General features: G+C 52.0%; 1 protein-coding gene and 1 long non-coding RNA gene across 2 annotated transcripts; one reads left to right on the forward strand and one right to left on the reverse strand.

Annotated features, from left to right (window-relative positions):
- Nucleotides 1–353: 353 nt before the first annotated feature.
- HOXB13 (homeobox B13) lies at nt 354–2,201 on the reverse strand. Its single transcript, XM_039227923.1, has 2 exons — nt 1,598–2,201; nt 354–607 (listed from the first exon to the last, which is right to left on the reverse strand). Exons 1-2 carry the CDS (start codon nt 2,199–2,201, stop codon nt 354–356), a joined length of 858 nt encoding a protein of 285 aa, XP_039083854.1.
- Nucleotides 1,705–15,552, forward strand: LOC120229128. Its single transcript, XR_005527673.1, has 3 exons — nt 1,705–1,769; nt 14,986–15,116; nt 15,411–15,552. It is a non-coding gene; the product is annotated as an uncharacterized LOC120229128 (long non-coding RNA).
- The last annotated feature ends 435 nt before the right edge of the window (nt 15,553–15,987 follow it).

Below are 15,987 nucleotides of genomic sequence, written 5' to 3' on the forward strand. Positions count from 1 at the left end.
AGATAGAAAATATGAGGCTAATTATCATGGGAACTCATTCTGGCGCTAGTGATTACTGCCATGGCCAGAATGAATGATTATGACGACGGCATTAGGTCCTCTAGGTGCTGTGTGACTCTGGTGGGTTGGACTGTAACTCTGGGCCTCACTGGCTTCCTAGAACATATGGGAGTACCCAGGCCATCCCTGAGGAACAGCCCAAGAGGGGTGGCCTGTGACGAGTGTAATCGCTGGGAGCCCCTCATTAGAGTCTCCTCAGTACAGTCTCGTACTGTAGCCTAAAACTGGCAGGCTCCCCGCGTCTCCCCAGGATACTCCCCTTAAGCCCCCACCTCCCCAGCCAGGGATCTCCCTCACGGAGTAGTGCTGGTCTTGACCTTGGCGAGGACTTTCTTCTCCTTAACCCGGCGGTTCTGAAACCAGATGGTGATCTGGCGCTCTGAGAGGCTGGTGGCCGCGGAGATCTTGCGCCTCTTGTCCTTGGTAATGAACTTGTTAGCGGAATACTCGCGCTCCAGCTCGCGCAGCTGCCCCTTGCTGTAAGGAATGCGCTTCTTGCGGCCACGTCGGAAGGTGCAGCCTTCTGGAGGGTGCTGCACGCTTGAATCTGCGTGGCGGCGGAAGGAGGGAGGGAGAGAAAGCCACGCTCAGACCTCTGCCCTCAGACCTCTGCCTGCAAGCTCCCCACGCAGACCCAGGCCCTACGAGCTAAGTAATCATCAGGGAGCACCCAGATCGCCCTTCAGACGCACGTGGGCTCCCCCTCTCCCAAAGCACAGCGGGACACCAGGACTTCCGGCTGGTTTCTAACCACCTACGAGGCTTGGAAAGCCCAGGCTCCTGCAGATCACCCTCACCTATCACTGTCTTCACGCCGGCAAGTCCGCAAACACACCCATCACTCACAGCCAGACCTTTGCCCAGGGCCACATACATCCACCCTCACATGCGTTTTCACACTCTTGGCCACTCTCATGGACTCTACGGGCAAATTATATACAGAAGGGAACACATTTCTGTCCCCTCTCCCAACACACACACACGCACACACACACAGCGCACGCACACACATACCCCTAAGTTATGACAGCAGGAAATCTACATTTTCCTGTGGAAGCTGAAAATTCACCGAGAGAAAACGAGGGCTGGTATTTTTTTACAGAACATCCATTATCTCTGTTCCTACCGCCCCCCCCCCCCAACTCACTACATTGAGAGTCATTTAGCCTTTTGGCAGAATTAAACCTGGGATCTTCGAGGTAGGAGCAGCCTGGGCCCCGTCAACAGCAAAAAGAACCCAACACTCTGACATATTGAGAAGCTGGTCCCAAAGGCTCCTAGGGAGATGAAGGGGCCTTGGTGGCCCACAGGCTGCAGAAATCGCCCAGCCCAGGCCCCCGCACAGGGACCCTCTTGGGCTTCCATCCAGGCTTTCCAACAGCCTAAAGCCCTCCTTCAGAGTCCTAATAGCCAACAGAGGACCACAGGCCCCTCCCCGCCAGCCCCAAGATCCCTTCACTTTCTCCCACACAAGTGCCCGTGAGGCCTACGACCCGCACTCAGCACCAAGGGGACCCAAAGCAGTGGGGCAAGTTACCTGCAAATGCTGCCTTCCAGAAGGGCCCTGGCGGGTTCTGTTCTCCCTGGCAACACATCTGGCCGTTCCAGCCCCCGGTGAGGGCCCAGGGCTGGTAACTGTCCACAGGCAGCAGCGAGTCATGGCGAGGCTCCCCGGGGGCGCCCAGAGTCTGCACCACCGACACATCCAGGTAACTGGCCACAGGCTGGTAGGGTGCCGCGTACCCCGGATAGAAGGCAAACTCGGCGGGGCGGCTGGGGTATTCCTCCCCGGCCGCGGCAGTCTCGGCGGGGTAGGCAGCTAGGGGGGCCGCCTGGGCACAGGGTTTCAGCGAGCTCCGGGACACCCGGCAGGAGTAGTACCCGCCTCCAAAGTAGCCGTAAGGCACCGGGGCCGGGGCCGCCCCCTGGGGCACCCCGGGGCAAGGGTGGCACTGCTTTGGCGGTTCCGCAGAGCCCGGCAGGTCCAGGGGGGCATAGCTGGCGGCGGGCACGAGCGCAGGCGCCGCGGCCGGGTGGCTGGCCAGTGGGGAGGGGGCGACTAGGTGCCGACTCCCTCCCGCGCCGGGCAAGCCGTCCAGGTCCTTGGCCCCGTCCACGGTGGCATAACTGCCGGGCTCCATGGGGCCGAGGGTCGGCTCATGGGGTGCCGGGGGTGGGGGAGACAGGGGGCACCCAGCGCGCTCTCCCCACCCAGGCCCCGGGAATCCAAGGCGTTTTAAATCGCTCCCAGCTCGCTCGGCGCCTGCACTCGCTCAGCCCGGCCGTCTTGACGCAGCAGACGCAGGTGCCAGGGCCCGCGCGCTGATTGGCTGCGGCCCGGGGGCGAGAATCTAGTAAAATCTTCACGGCCCAAATTGCGAAAATACTTTACCCTTGCTTCTCTCTCTCTCTCTCTCTCTCTCTCTCTCTCTCTCTCTGCCTCTCTTCCTCTCCCTTTCTCTCCGTCCCTCCCTCCCTCTCCCTCCCTATGCTCCTCCCCCCCCTCTCTCCTAAATCCCTCTCTCCCTCTCCCTCGCTTTTATTGCATTTGAAAACAAGAAAGAACAGAGAGGAAGTGTCCTTTCGCTGCTTTCCAGTTTGGAGCTACCCGGCTCCGCGTCCAGGGGGAGGGGAGAAGAGGGAGGCGGAGGGAGAGAAGGAGAGGAGCCGGCCCCACCTCCGCAGCCTCCTCTCCCTCCCTGGCTCTCTGTCTCCGGTGCTTTGGCAGGTTTAACGAGAGAATAAAAAGCTCTCCCTATAAAGTGTGCATCTCATGGGGTTGCGGGGGGGGCGGTAGGGGGAAGGGGAGTCGGGAGGCCGCTCTATGCCTGAAAGGGGAACCTGGGAATGTGCCCGAACCAGAAGAGGCTGGGAAATGGGGATTAGAGGGTATTCCTGGGAGCCCCTGGCTTTAGGTCCTGGGTGCAAGCAACCCGGTTCACTCCAGGTGCCCCTCCTCTTCCGGATTCGCGTACTGGGCTGCCCGGGGAAATGCCTGGGAAGCCCCCTCCCCCCCAGCCCCCCTCCCGCCCCCGTCGCCCCGCAGGCTCCCGGAGTCGGGTGGGGCAGGAGAGGGAGGGGACAGGAGCTCGGAAGAAGACGGGAGATCTGGAGCCTGGGACGTGCCACGTTCAGATCTGAAGGGGAAATGGAGTTTCTAGCCTTAGGCTGCGAAAGGGGGTCCGGATTTCCGTTTAAGGGTGAGGAAAGAGATACGAAGAGAGGACACACATGACTTGTATATTCAGAGAGACGCAGAGACCGAGGGACGACAGCCCCAAGAGGGAAAGAGAGAATTTGATTGCAGGAGTGGGAAAGAATCTTATAAAATCCTGAAGTAGCAGCCAGAAAAGAGGATCTCTTCCCGCCCCCCCGCCCACCTTTATGGAATTTCTGGGAAGCCAGACCTAACTGGCTAAGCACACTAGTTGCCGGGGTGCTGGGCCCCAAGAAAGAAGGAGGCCACCCTGTGCGAAGATGTCTAAGCTCTCTACCCTGCACGTCTCCTCTTAATTCCCAAAAGGCCCAGGTAACTCACCGTGGCCCTGGCACATTCCAACCCAAACTGAGTGTCCAGAAAGCCCAGGACCCTTATCTGCTTTTTCCAGGGTTTACATTTCCTTAGAAGGAAAGCTGGATGGGAGAGAGTCCCAAGCAGTGCAAGAATTGTTGGAGGCTCCTCCATTGAGACCTGTTGTATACAGTGCAATCCAGAAGACTCAACCCAATTTGTTTCACAATTCTTCAGGGGTTTTTCTGTTTCCTTCCCTACCCCTCCCAAATCAAATCCTTCTGGATCCACTTTTTCTAGAACCCCCAGTTTTTCTGGAGAAGGCAAGAACTTTGCCATTCCACACCAGAGTCATGGTGATTATATAGAATAGGCCGCCTTGACTCTAGGAGGGCTCAGCCATGCCCAACCTTACCAACCTGAACCTGAACTTGAGCCATCTCTCAGGAGAGCGCCCATGCAAACTGGAATTTCCCCCCAAGCCTTGGGGCTGTAGTGAAGATTATAGCTCACCCTCAACGGACATTGCTAATAATAGAAGACACCAAGCAAAAAATCCTCACTCGGTTTCATTTTATTTGAAAACAACATAGAGAAAAGGGAGGAGATATCTCTTTGGATGCTTTCCAGTTTCTTCTCATAGCTTCTTGCTTGTGTGATAGTGAAAGGCAGAACTATCTGGATTTGTAACTAAAGACTACGATTTTTTCAGTGTTTTTTTTTTTTTTTTTTAAGTATGTTATACGCCCAACGTGGGGCTTGAACTCACACTGACTGAGCCACCCAGGTACTTCTTTTCACTGTTTTTGTTTTTTACCATAGGTGACAGTACAGGCATAAGATCCCTAAATTTACATGGATGGACCTTGAGGGTGTTATGCTGAGCGAAATAAGTCAGGCAGAGAAGGACAAATATCATATGTGTGCACGTATAGGAGGACTAGGAGGAACTTAACAGAGGACCAACCGGGAGAAGAAGGGGGGAAATGGTGGGGGAAAGGGAGAGAGGCAAACCATGAGAGACTCTTGAATGCTGACAAAAACTGAGGACTGATGGATGTGGGGGGGAGGAGGGATGGGCATGGAGGAGGGCACTTGTGGGGATGAGCACTGGGTGTTATGTGGAAACTAATTTGACAATAAACTATTTGTAAAAATAAAAATAAAAAATAAAAAATAAAAAGGATCATAGTCTAAAAAAAAAAAATCCCTAAATTTAGGGGTACCTGGGTGGCTCAGTCAGTTAAACGTCCGACTTCAGCTCAGGTCATGATCTCACAGTTCGTGGGTTTGAGCCCTGCATCGGGCTCTGTGCTGACAGCTAGCTCGAAGCCTGGAGCCTGTCTTCAGATTCTGTGTCTCCCTCTCTCTCTGACCCTCCCCTGTTCTCTCTCTCTCTCTCTCAGAAATAAATTTTAAAAAACACTAAAAAAAAATCCCTAAATTTAGAAATAGATAATTCTAATCATATCTTATAACCCAGCAATTCCATACCTGGACATATCCTCAACAGAAATGAATGTTTATGTCCATCAAAAGGCATGTACCGGAATGTCCAAAGCAGCTGAATCCACTGTAGTTTGAAGACAGAAGCACCCCAAGTGTCCATCAGTAGTAGAATGGGTAAATAAATCATGCTGTAATTAAAGAATGGAGTACTACACATCAATTAAAAAAAACTACTGCTACAACAACATGGATGAACCACACAGATATGTGAATGAAAGTAGTCAGACGCAAGAGAGTGACTTTTGTATGATTCTATGTCTGTGCAGTTCAAGAACAGGCAAAATTAATCTACAGTGATAGAGGTCAGAAGAGCTTACTCTGGGTTGGAGTTTCCCGACTGAGAGGTGACATAAGGAAGCCTTCTGGGGTGCTGGAAATGTTCTTGATCTCAAGCTGCTTGCTAGTTACGTGGGCGTGTTCACTTTGTGAAGATTCAAGCTGTACACTTGATATTCTGCGCCTTCCTGTGCATCAGTATTATCTCTGTTTTGGGAAGGGAAAAAAAATAAAAGAATTTAGGGATTCCTAGCAACACCGCCTGCCATTGTGATTTGGGGGTATGTTCTGGTTCGGGTCCATGGAAATGCACTTAGCTCTGCATTACTCTGGAATGCAGAGGTGATTAACCCACACCTTGCTGGGGCGAAGCTCTCCAGCTGTGCCAGAGATGCCCGTGTACGCAGATACATATGTTTCAATACAAATACTCTAGGATTTTTGTTTCTGTTTTTGTTGTGCTCTGCAATTTATTTAGTATCTACTAGATCCCAGGAAATCGTTCTGGATGTCATATTTATTAGCACATGACGTGTGCTCCCATTTCTTGTACATGTATACGTAAGTGCATCTGTCTGTGACCTGTGATAGACGTTAACTGAAGTCAGATAAGGTATGACTAATTCCCTCATCTGTAAAAATTATCTGTCTCCTCACGGGGACAGTAATTCCTACTTCACAGAAATGCTGTGAAGATTCAATGGAATGTTGCACTTGAAACCATTTTATAAACTGAATAAATACGAGTTCTATTGGTGTTTCTGGGTATCTGTGTCTAATGAACTACAGCCACCTTTTTCTTATTTGAAGAGAAAAGGACAGTTGCCGTAAATACCACCGGTCACTCCTCCTTACCTCTCTCAGCCCTGTGTACGCCTGAGATTTCCACAAAGAGAAACTGAGGCTCAGAGCCTCCAAATCGTCCCTCCAGCCCGAAGTGAGTTGGGTTGAGGTCTCAGGGCAGCCCAGGCCTCCTGACCTCCCACCCAGCCTGCCCAGGCCGAGCCAATCCTTCACCCCCTCACCCTCCCACCCCCGCCCCAGACTCCTTTGTGTCTGCCTCGATGCAGACCATCCAGGACCCCCAGCCGTCCCCCACCTCCACCCCCCAGCTCCCTTTACGGACCCAGCCAAACCCGCTGAAAGCCTCAGCTGCTCCTTTACATACCGCCCAGACACCTCCAGGAAGGTCAAGGCCAAGTTGAAAGTTAAGAGTCTGTTTACCTCCGGGAGCCCATTCAGCGCAGCCCCACGGACCGCCTATGACCTTTACAGCCGGGCCTTTGAGCGCGGCCGCCGCGCCCCCAGGGGTTCTGGCCGCGGGGACTTGGAACCTCGTCAGCTCCCGCTCCCGCCCCCGCCCCGGGCCGGGACCGCCAGCGAGGGGGAGGGGGCGAGAGGCGCCTCCTCGGCCCACTTGGGGCATTTGTTAAGTTATGTATGATTTTTTTGTAAAGCAAGGTGAGCGCCGGTGTCTTTGTTCTCCCACCTGGAACAACGTGTATGATCGGCCGCGAAGAACAACGCAAATTTATCTGCGGTGGCGACAGTTCTTTTTCTGGAAAGGTCAGGGCTCCACCGCCCATACGGGCCTGGAGTCGCTTCCTTTATGAAAAGGGCCTAATGGGATGTGCTCTTTTCTCTCTCGTCTTTTCTAACATCCTTTCTTTCTATCTGCATTTTCTTTCGTCTGTCTTTAGTCTCTTGGCACTTTTTTTTTTTTATGTTTGTATTTTCCTTTTTGCCTTTCTTTCCTTCGATTTTAATCACCTTTCTTTTTTTGTGCCTTTTTTCTCCCATTCTTTCTTTCTGTGTCTATTGCTTACCTTCTCCCCCCTCCCCATCCCCGTGTTCCTTTATTTACCCTTGGGTCCCTTTCTCCCCATCTGTCCCTTACCCTATTTTTTCTTTGTTTGCTTCTTCCTCCTTTCTTTTTTCTTTCTTTCGTTTTCTCTTGTTTCCTTCCTTCCTCCTTTCCAGTCTTTCCTTCTCATTTATTTCTTTATTATTTTGTTTCCATTTCTTTCTCTCTTATCTCCGATTTACTTTTCTCTGCCTCCTTCCCCCCAACACACACACACTCGTTGTTTCCTTTCTGGTTCTCTCAATTTTCCACTGTTCGTCTCCGAGGTCTGGAAGGGGCCTATGGGGCCGCAGCTCTTAGCGGCGGCCGGAGGCTGCCCTTGGCAAGGTCAATCTGCAGGGCGGCCTGGCGGCGGGTCGCCACCTGCGGAGCCCTGCCAGAGATTGGGGATGAGAGGGGACCCAGGCCCTTCTCTCTGAACTGGTTCAGACTGAGCCCCTCCTGACCTTAGAGGAAAGTCTTTTGGACAAATTGATGGCCTGGTCCAGGAGCTACACGAATCGGAGACTGGAGGCACAGCTCTCAAAAAGGAGATCACTGTCACCTCCACGGTCCCTCCCCACCCAGAGAAATCTGGAGACATCCCGGGATTAGGACCGTCTCAGGACAAACTCAAGAGCTTTAGAGGCAGGTGAGTGTAGGAGAGAGCGGCACAATGAGCCGATCATGGCCTCCAGCACGGAACACTAGATCTGAGACGCGATTCCTCCTCGGGCACTGATGGCGCCTGGAAAACAGAGAAGCGCTTAGCCAAGCCCAAGAACCAGAACCGTGAGTGGGGTCTGGAGCAGGGGGAGGGAGGGGGAGAGTACGACGGGGGTGGGCAGAACTGAGGGCCGCTGAAAAGAGACCAGGAGTCTCCAGTCTTGGGTCCTGCAGCTGTGGGCCAGAAGGCCTGCCGCGTGTGCTGTGTGTCCTGTTAGAAGCCCTGCCGGCCCCAAAGTCCCGGGCCCTGGGCTTTACTGGGAAGAACGGCCTCAGTCACCCACACCAGCACCCAACCCAGAAGAGCCCAGTGCGGTTCTGGCCCAAACCACTAGGAATTTGGGGCCTAGAGGGTGGCACTGCAGAGCACAGTCTTAAGAAAGGTTTGGGTGGGGGCGCCTGGGTGGCTCAGTCGGCTAAGCGTCCGACTTCGGCTCAGGTCATGATCTCGCCATTCGTGGGTTCGAGCCCTCTGTGCTGACAGCTAGCTCAGAGCCTGGGGCCTGCTTTGGATTCTGTGTCTCCCTCTCTCTCTGACCCTCCCCTACTCACGCTGTCTCTCTCAGAAATAAATAAAACATAAAAAAAAGAAAGAAAGAAAGGTTTGGGTGGGCAAAGTCATTTCCCCTCTCTGAGCCTCCGTGTTCCCCTCTGCCTGTGTAAGGAGGGAAGGGCTGGACAGGCTCTCTAAGCCTGTGCAGCAGTCACTTTGGGCTGAGGATTGGCAGCGGCAGGAACAGGGGAGGGAGCATTCCTGGAGGTTGAGGGCGTTGGTGGGGAAGAAAACCCTGGAGAGAGCCACAAATAGGCCACTGGGCTGGCCACTGGTTATTCTGAGAGGATCTAGGGCAGGGCACAGTTATTAGGCTTCTTGAGGGAGCCCTGCCCTGAGACCTGGCTCTGTGGGTAAAGCATCCCGGGCTGACTCAGTTGGGATCAGTCAGCCCCAGGGTGTAAACTCCACAGTAGCCCATTAAATGGGACCAAACTGGTGTGGGAGATCACCTCCTCCACCCTCATCCTTTAAAGCCCAGAGGAGCCCTGTAACCCCCTCACTCCTGCACACACTGGGAGTGGAGTATCAGCAGTGGGACCCTCAAGTGGAGACGCACAGCCAACATCTTTGGGGTTTGCCGCAGCTTTCAGGGTCCTGAGAAACTCGGCTTCCTTTGTTCTAGTCCCTGCGGTCCTGGGGTCCTGGATGGGACCGAGGAATGGGGAATAGATCGAAAAACTTACCCTCAAATTCAAGAAAGTAACTTCAGTCGCTTACAACCTCCCTACCCCATCGCCGCCTTGGTTTTTTCTGTCGGGTGAGTGGGGCCATAGATGATAATTATCAGGATAAACACTGGCTCCTTTCAGGGCTGCTAATGCACAGACCCTGCTAGAGACAAGACTGAGTTTTCCTTCCCGCAATGAAGTGCAATGTCAGCACCAAGGGCCTTGCTCCTCAAGTGCAAACCCACCTAATTGGCCCAAAGTGGAGCTGTAGGTTTGAGGCATTGGGGAAAGTACAGTTTGAGAGATCTGATTTCTTGCTCTGGTTTCCATTTTCCTCACTGAGAGGCCTGCGACCTTTCCGATGGTCGAGAACTTGATCCACTTGTGGCCCCACCTTCTTTTTCTCTCCGCCACCTCTATAGCGAAAGATTTTCCCTTTGCTTTCCATTTCCACTAAGTTATCTGTTCCAAGAAACAAAGTTGGGGGAGGAGAAAAGCAGGCATTTCATACACACACACACACACACACACAAACACACACACACACCATCTGCTTCTCTGAATCTCAGCTCCAGCCTGAGATGAATGTCAGATGGTTCCTGGTTACTACCTAAGTACTCTGACCTGGAGGAAAGCCCATCTTAAGCCACCAAGGTTCTGGACCAGCCATTTACCCCAGACACCAACATGTTATGAATCTGGAGGAATCTGGCCGATTGTCGGCCGTCTGTCTACGCTGACCCTAAATGTCCAGAGCTGATATTGGGATCCCTCCATTAACGTGAGATCCCATTAACATGGAGCTGGAGCAGAGCTCCAGCACTGGATTTCTGGCTTAAACTAGTACTTCTTCCTCCTCCAGCTTCCTTTGGGGCTTTTCTAAAAGCTCTGAGAGGGTAGATGAAATGCCTTTCATTTTATGAGACTGACGCGCTGCCCAATGCGCCAAGAGGGCTGTTGTAAGGCCTTTCATTTTAAATTGAAAATTCTCCTGCCCAAAGAGAAAAGTTGTTTTGTATTTGGTCTCCACAGAGTCTATAGCTCTGTCCACAATTAGAGGAGACTGGTAGCTGCGATACTGGCCCCGGATGCCAGAACTCTTTCCCCAGAGACATGAAGAACTTTGCTCCCCTCTCGAGTTGCTTATATGGCTCGGGTAAGCGCTTGGGAGCAGATTTTTATCTTGGAGGCTACTGTGTAAAAACTAATACCAAGGGCTAACGGTCTAGGAGCTTAAGCATGTAGAAAAGCTTTCTCCTATGGATTCATTAATTAGGGCCATCTCTGATTGGGGGATATTGTGGGGCTCCCCTTTCTCTCTTCTCCCCTTGAAGAATAGGATATCCCAAATTCTGTAGTTACTCAAACTGGTCAGTGGGCATTTGGGGTTGGGAGGATTCTTAAAGATCATTCAGTTTTAGCCAGCTATGTGCTCAAGTGGCTGGACCGCAGATACCGAGAAAGAAGCTGTTTTGCTCAAACCAGAAAGAACTGACCTCAGAATTAATGGCCGGTCCTGTGGTTCCAGGCAGCTCTGAGCTGCCATGTTGGGAGAGGAGGAGAGATTGAGACCATGGAAGGTGGACAGCTATGGAAGCCAGATGCATTGTGGGAACTTCCAGTGGTGCCCTGACTGTCCCTCTCCATGTCTGCTCTGGGGGAGTCCCAAAAGCCAGGCTGACTGGGACATGATTATATAGAAGCTCTGCAAGCTTGGCCGCACATCTACAGGGCCCTACAGGGCCAAAGCTCGGCCACAAAGGCACGCCCTCTCAGGGACGCCCTCCTGAGGGACTCCACGTCTGGCTGTTCCAGCCCCACACTGAGCAAGATCATGGCTGGTTCTCAGTTTCCTATTCCTAAGGTTTAGCCTGGAAACTTTCCCTTAGAACGGGGCTCAGCCCTAGAGGCCTGGATGGGGGCCTGGGGAAGAGCCCTGGTAAGCAGACCGCCGCCCCATCTCTCCATCCTTACCAATTCCTCAGTAACCCCCGCGATCTGGCAAGGTCCATCCAGCTCAGATCTCTGGTTACACGTGTGTGTTTTGGTTGATGCAGGCAGGGATGGGGGGTGGGGGGTGCTTGCCCTCCAGCCTTGGATTGGAATTCCCCCATACCAGCCTACCTTTAGGTTCTGCGTCATTCATTGTCCCCTGCTCGCCCATCTGCATGGTGTTTCTTAGCCTCAGGAATCACCGGTCCCAGGGGTGCTGGCCAAGGCTTGAACCAGAGCCGCCAAAGATGGATGGTAGACCAGCTCCTCCTCCAGGGGCCCTTTGTGGTCTCAGATCCGCGCCAGGGGGCTAGGCGGCTCCCTCCTGAAAGGAAATTTCATAGGAACCAAGGATCCTAGGAACAATTCTCCATCAAGAGGAAGGGTGGCCTAAAGACTTTCCCGCTTTCTTCCAAGAGCCTTTCTTCCCTTTCTTCCGCACACACGTTAAACACCCGGGTCAGGCAGATTTTTCAGGACTGTAGCGGAACACACCGCACCCAGCGAGATTTCCCCACCCGCTCTTGGATGGCAAAGCGTCCCGAGGACCGGTCGTCCTGACCTCCGAAGGCACAGCTGGGGAGCGTGGGAGCCTCCTCCTAGACCACCCTTCCACCCACGCAGAGACTTCTGTGCCGTCGGATGCGCCCTCCCAACTGGGAGCCCTTACCCTGAGGCAGAGGCTCTACGTCTAGACGGAAGTTCCCGCTGGACCAAAACCTGCTTAGTGCGGCGGCGTCGGAAGCGGTGCGCTGGGGCGCGTGCGACCGGGCTCAGGATCGGCGTTCCCTGGACGCCACTTTGGCCCCGCCAGACCCCTACATCCCTGCCCCGCGGCCCCTCGGGCTTCGCCCGGGGCCGCTTCAGAATTCTTGTTAGGATCCTAAGAAGTGTGCCCTGGGCTGGGGACTGTACGTGCCCTGTATGTCACTTTCATTTAATCCTCCCCACAGTAGAACTGGATAGAGGGCAGTTGTTACTATTGGGGTTTTGTTTGTTTGTTTGTTTTTGTTTTATTGTATATAAGAAAACTAAGGTTTAGGAGATTAATTGGTCCCGTTTCTTGAGGCTAATGAGTGATGAAGGCTGGACTCCAGCACGTGTCTTTAGGGCCCCAAATCCAGGCTCTGACCATTTCACTTTCTCTTCCCTGTTCAAACACCAAGCGGTTTCCAGACTTTGAAATGGAAATACATCTCATTAAAAAGTACAAACCCAGACTGAAAAGAGACATAAGATATTTGAGAAGTTATCAAAGGGAAAAGGGAAAAATAAAGGGTTTGGGAAAATAAAATATTGACCCTCCCCCCTCCTGATTTTTAAAACTACAAAGGTGGGGACTAAATTCAACTCCCCTACCTCCCCCCTACTCCACCCTACTTCTCCCCATTGTGTCTCACTTAAGAGCTGGGTCTGTTTGAGCAACAACAGAGGCATGCTGGGAAATTTTCACCTACACCCCAATGTCTGAAGCCCAAACTCCTGAGCGCCTCACAGCTGGGCTGCCCACACTCCCCCACCCCCGGCACTGTGGAAAATATGCTGTCGTTGATCTGCTAAGTCATTTTCCAATTCTATCCTGTCCTGGGGGAAAATAGGGGTCTGGTTAGCCTGAAGTTTGCAAACCGGTTTCCATGGCTCACACGCCTTGAAATTGGAGGTGAAAGTTGGTGCGTGTGTTTCTCTGGGATATGGACCCACACTTTATTAATTAGTTTTCTAGCGGCACATTTCACATATCAGAATAGTAAATAATAAAGCAAAAAGAAGTAAAATTTACATACGCAGAAGAGAATAATGCTTTTCCTTTAAAAAATTTTTAAATGTTTTATTTATTTCTGAGAGAGAGAGAGAGAGAGAGAGGCAGTGTGAGCAGGGGAGGGTCAGAGAGAGAGGGAGTCAAAGAATGTGAAGCAGGCTCCAGGCTCTGAGCTAGCTGTCAGCACAGAGCCTGACTCGGGGCTCAAACCCACGAACCATGAGATCATGATCTGAGCCGAAGTCGGACGCTTAGCCGACTGAGCCAGCCAGGCACCCCAATAATGCTTTCTTTATACTTCTCATTCAGTCTCAATAATTATCAACTGCTGGCTGGCTTTATTTCAGGGTTGGGTGTTTTTTTTAAAGTATTTTAAAGCAAATCCTAGATATCATTTTACCCAAAATTACTTCTGTTTAGATGTTTAACAGATAAGGATTTCTTCTTTTCTTTTTCTTTTAAGAAAACTTCCATTGATGATCATATATAGTAAAATTACCACTAATCCTTTACTACTATCCATGTTTCAATTTCCTCCACTGTCTCAAAATTCTTTTTACGATTAGTTTTCCAAAGCCTGACCTAAACAAAATCCACACCTTACACGTGATTGATACATCTCTCACCTTGCTTATAACCGATAATAGTTTCCTCCTCTCCTTTTCCTCCTGCCGTTTATTCATTTAAAACCTGGGTCAACCCAATTCTCAAAAGTATTGGTCATCCTCAGAAAAAATTACCGCTCTGGGGGTGCCTGGGTCACTTGGTGGGTTTAGCATCCGAATCATGATTTCCGCCCAGTTCATGATGTCAGGGTCGTGGTATGGAGCCCTGAGTCAGGCTCCACGCTGAGCGTAGAGCCTGCTTAAGATTCTCTCTTTCTCCTTCTGCTGTTCTCCTTGCTTACTCTGTCTCTCAAAAATAAAACAAAATTAAAAAAAAATTACTGCTCTATGTTGGACCAAACAACTTATTCTTATAAGAATAAGAAGCCACTGGGGCACCTGGGTGGCTTAGTCGGTTAAGCGTCTGACTTTCGCTTAGGTCATGATCTCGCGGTTCGTGGGTTCGAGCCCTGCGTCGGGCTCTATGCTGACTGCCAGCTCAGAGCCTGGAGCCTGTTTCAGTCTGTGACTCCCTCTCTCTCTGACACTCCCCTGCTCACCTGTCTTTCTCTCTTCTAGAAATAAATAAAACATTAAAAAAAAAAAAAAAGAAGCCACTGGGGCTCCTGGGTGGCTCAGTCAGTTGAGCATCAGACTTCGGCGCACATCATGATCTCGCTGTTCGTGGGTTCAAGCCCTGCATCGGGCTCTGTGCTGACAGCTAGCTCAGAGCCTGGAGCCTGTTTCAGGTTCTGTGTCTCCTTCTCTCTCTGACCTTCCCCTACTCACGCACTCTCTCTCTCTCTCTTTCAGAAATAAATAAAACATTAAAAAAAAAAAAAAGAATAAGAAGCCCTCTGCTCCCTCTCAAAAGGACAGGAGCCTGCCAGGCAGACTCCCTTCCCCCCAACCCCCCACTTCCTGCCTTGTTTTGGCTCCCCGTTGCTCTTAAAACGGGAGACCCCCCTTCTCCCTTCCCCCCCCCCACTCCCACACAGCCAAGAATACGATCCTCTGAGGAAACATCGGGTTATCCAGCTTCCAGAGAGTGTCCAAGACTGAATATATAGTCCCAGACCTAGAGGCAAAATTGCTGCCATTGGCGGGGGACTGTCTACTTCCTTCCATGGGGGGTGCCCCCAGAGAGCTCCTCGCTCCCCAAGGGAACCAGAGCGCGGTCTGTTTCTGACACGGAGTAGCCAGACTCCAGTAAAAGGAGCATCCTTTACTCCTTCCTGCCCCCTAGGGCATCTGTGACAGGGCCAGCTTGAACTTCTGTCCCTCCCATGTCACCTGCTGCCATCTGTGTGCCCTTGGGCTAGCCATCTCCTCTCTCTGACCCTCAGTCTCTTCATCTGCAAAATGGAAGTGATTCCCTCCACCCAACCTTCTGTACAAGGCAGCTAGGAGACAAAGAGGAAGGAAGCGAAGACTGAAAGTAGATTATACATATATAAATAATGGGTTGTTTCTCTCCTAGTTGGAGGCGGCTGAGAAGGTGAAGATGGCCACAACCTTGTTCTGGCCTCGCTCCGGTGGAGAAGCACCACCCCCACAGCCACGAAACACTACCTCCCCAACTGGGAAGAGACCTGTGCTTGGTGGTGTCCAGTAAGAGAAGCTGTGACCTCTAGGCCTAGAGAGGAGTACCAGGATGCCCTCTCCCAAGTACCCAAGGACTGTCCAGGGGCCTGGAGCCCTCCCCAGCTTCCTCCCTGCAGCCTCTGCCCCCTTCCCTCTTTCCAAGGCTCCCACCTCTGCTGCCTCCACCAACCCAAGGCCCCAGCTCGTTTCCAAGAGGAAGGAGCTCCAGAAGGCACTGGCCGGGGCCCTGGCTACAGACACTGAAGGGGCTGGGGGTGGGGGAAGGCCGGGCCACCCAGCTGCTCCCCTCTACCCTTCCAGGCTGAAGTCCCTCCCACCACCTCTGGGTCCTGCATGAGAGCCAGTGCAGAATGGAGCGCAGACCTCATTGAAGAGCACTCACACTTTTCATTTCCAAACTACACCTAGCTCATAAAAAGCCCACGACTGTAATAAATTCTCCCCCGCAGGACATGGTTTTAATTAATTATTGGGTTATTCAAGGTGACTCATGTGTGAAACACAATTTGCCCTCATAAACTGAATCTCACATAATCCATCCTGAGTAACGGCTGCCTGTGATCCTGAGACACACACAAAACTTGTATTTATCCTTTGAAAGTCTCGGGGGTGGGGGGGATAGAAGTGTGACTTTAGCTTAAAGAGAGCTTACTCATACCAGCAGCAGTGACGCCAAAAGAGAGAGAGACAATGCCTGAGCGATGGAGAATGAGCTTACACAGCTGGCTAGGGGTATTAAGAAATTGAGTCTTGTTTTCTCGACTGCTGATTTGATAGGATTTCTTTCTTAGAAAATCTGGTGATGGGGCGCCTGGGTGGCTGCAGTCCGTTAGCGTCTGACTTCAGCTCAGGTCATGATCTGGTGGTTCATGGGTCC

This window comes from Hyaena hyaena, unplaced genomic scaffold, assembly GCF_003009895.1.
Source record: "Hyaena hyaena isolate Hyena2069 unplaced genomic scaffold, ASM300989v1 scaffold_29, whole genome shotgun sequence".
NCBI lineage: Eukaryota > Metazoa > Chordata > Mammalia > Carnivora > Hyaenidae > Hyaena > Hyaena hyaena.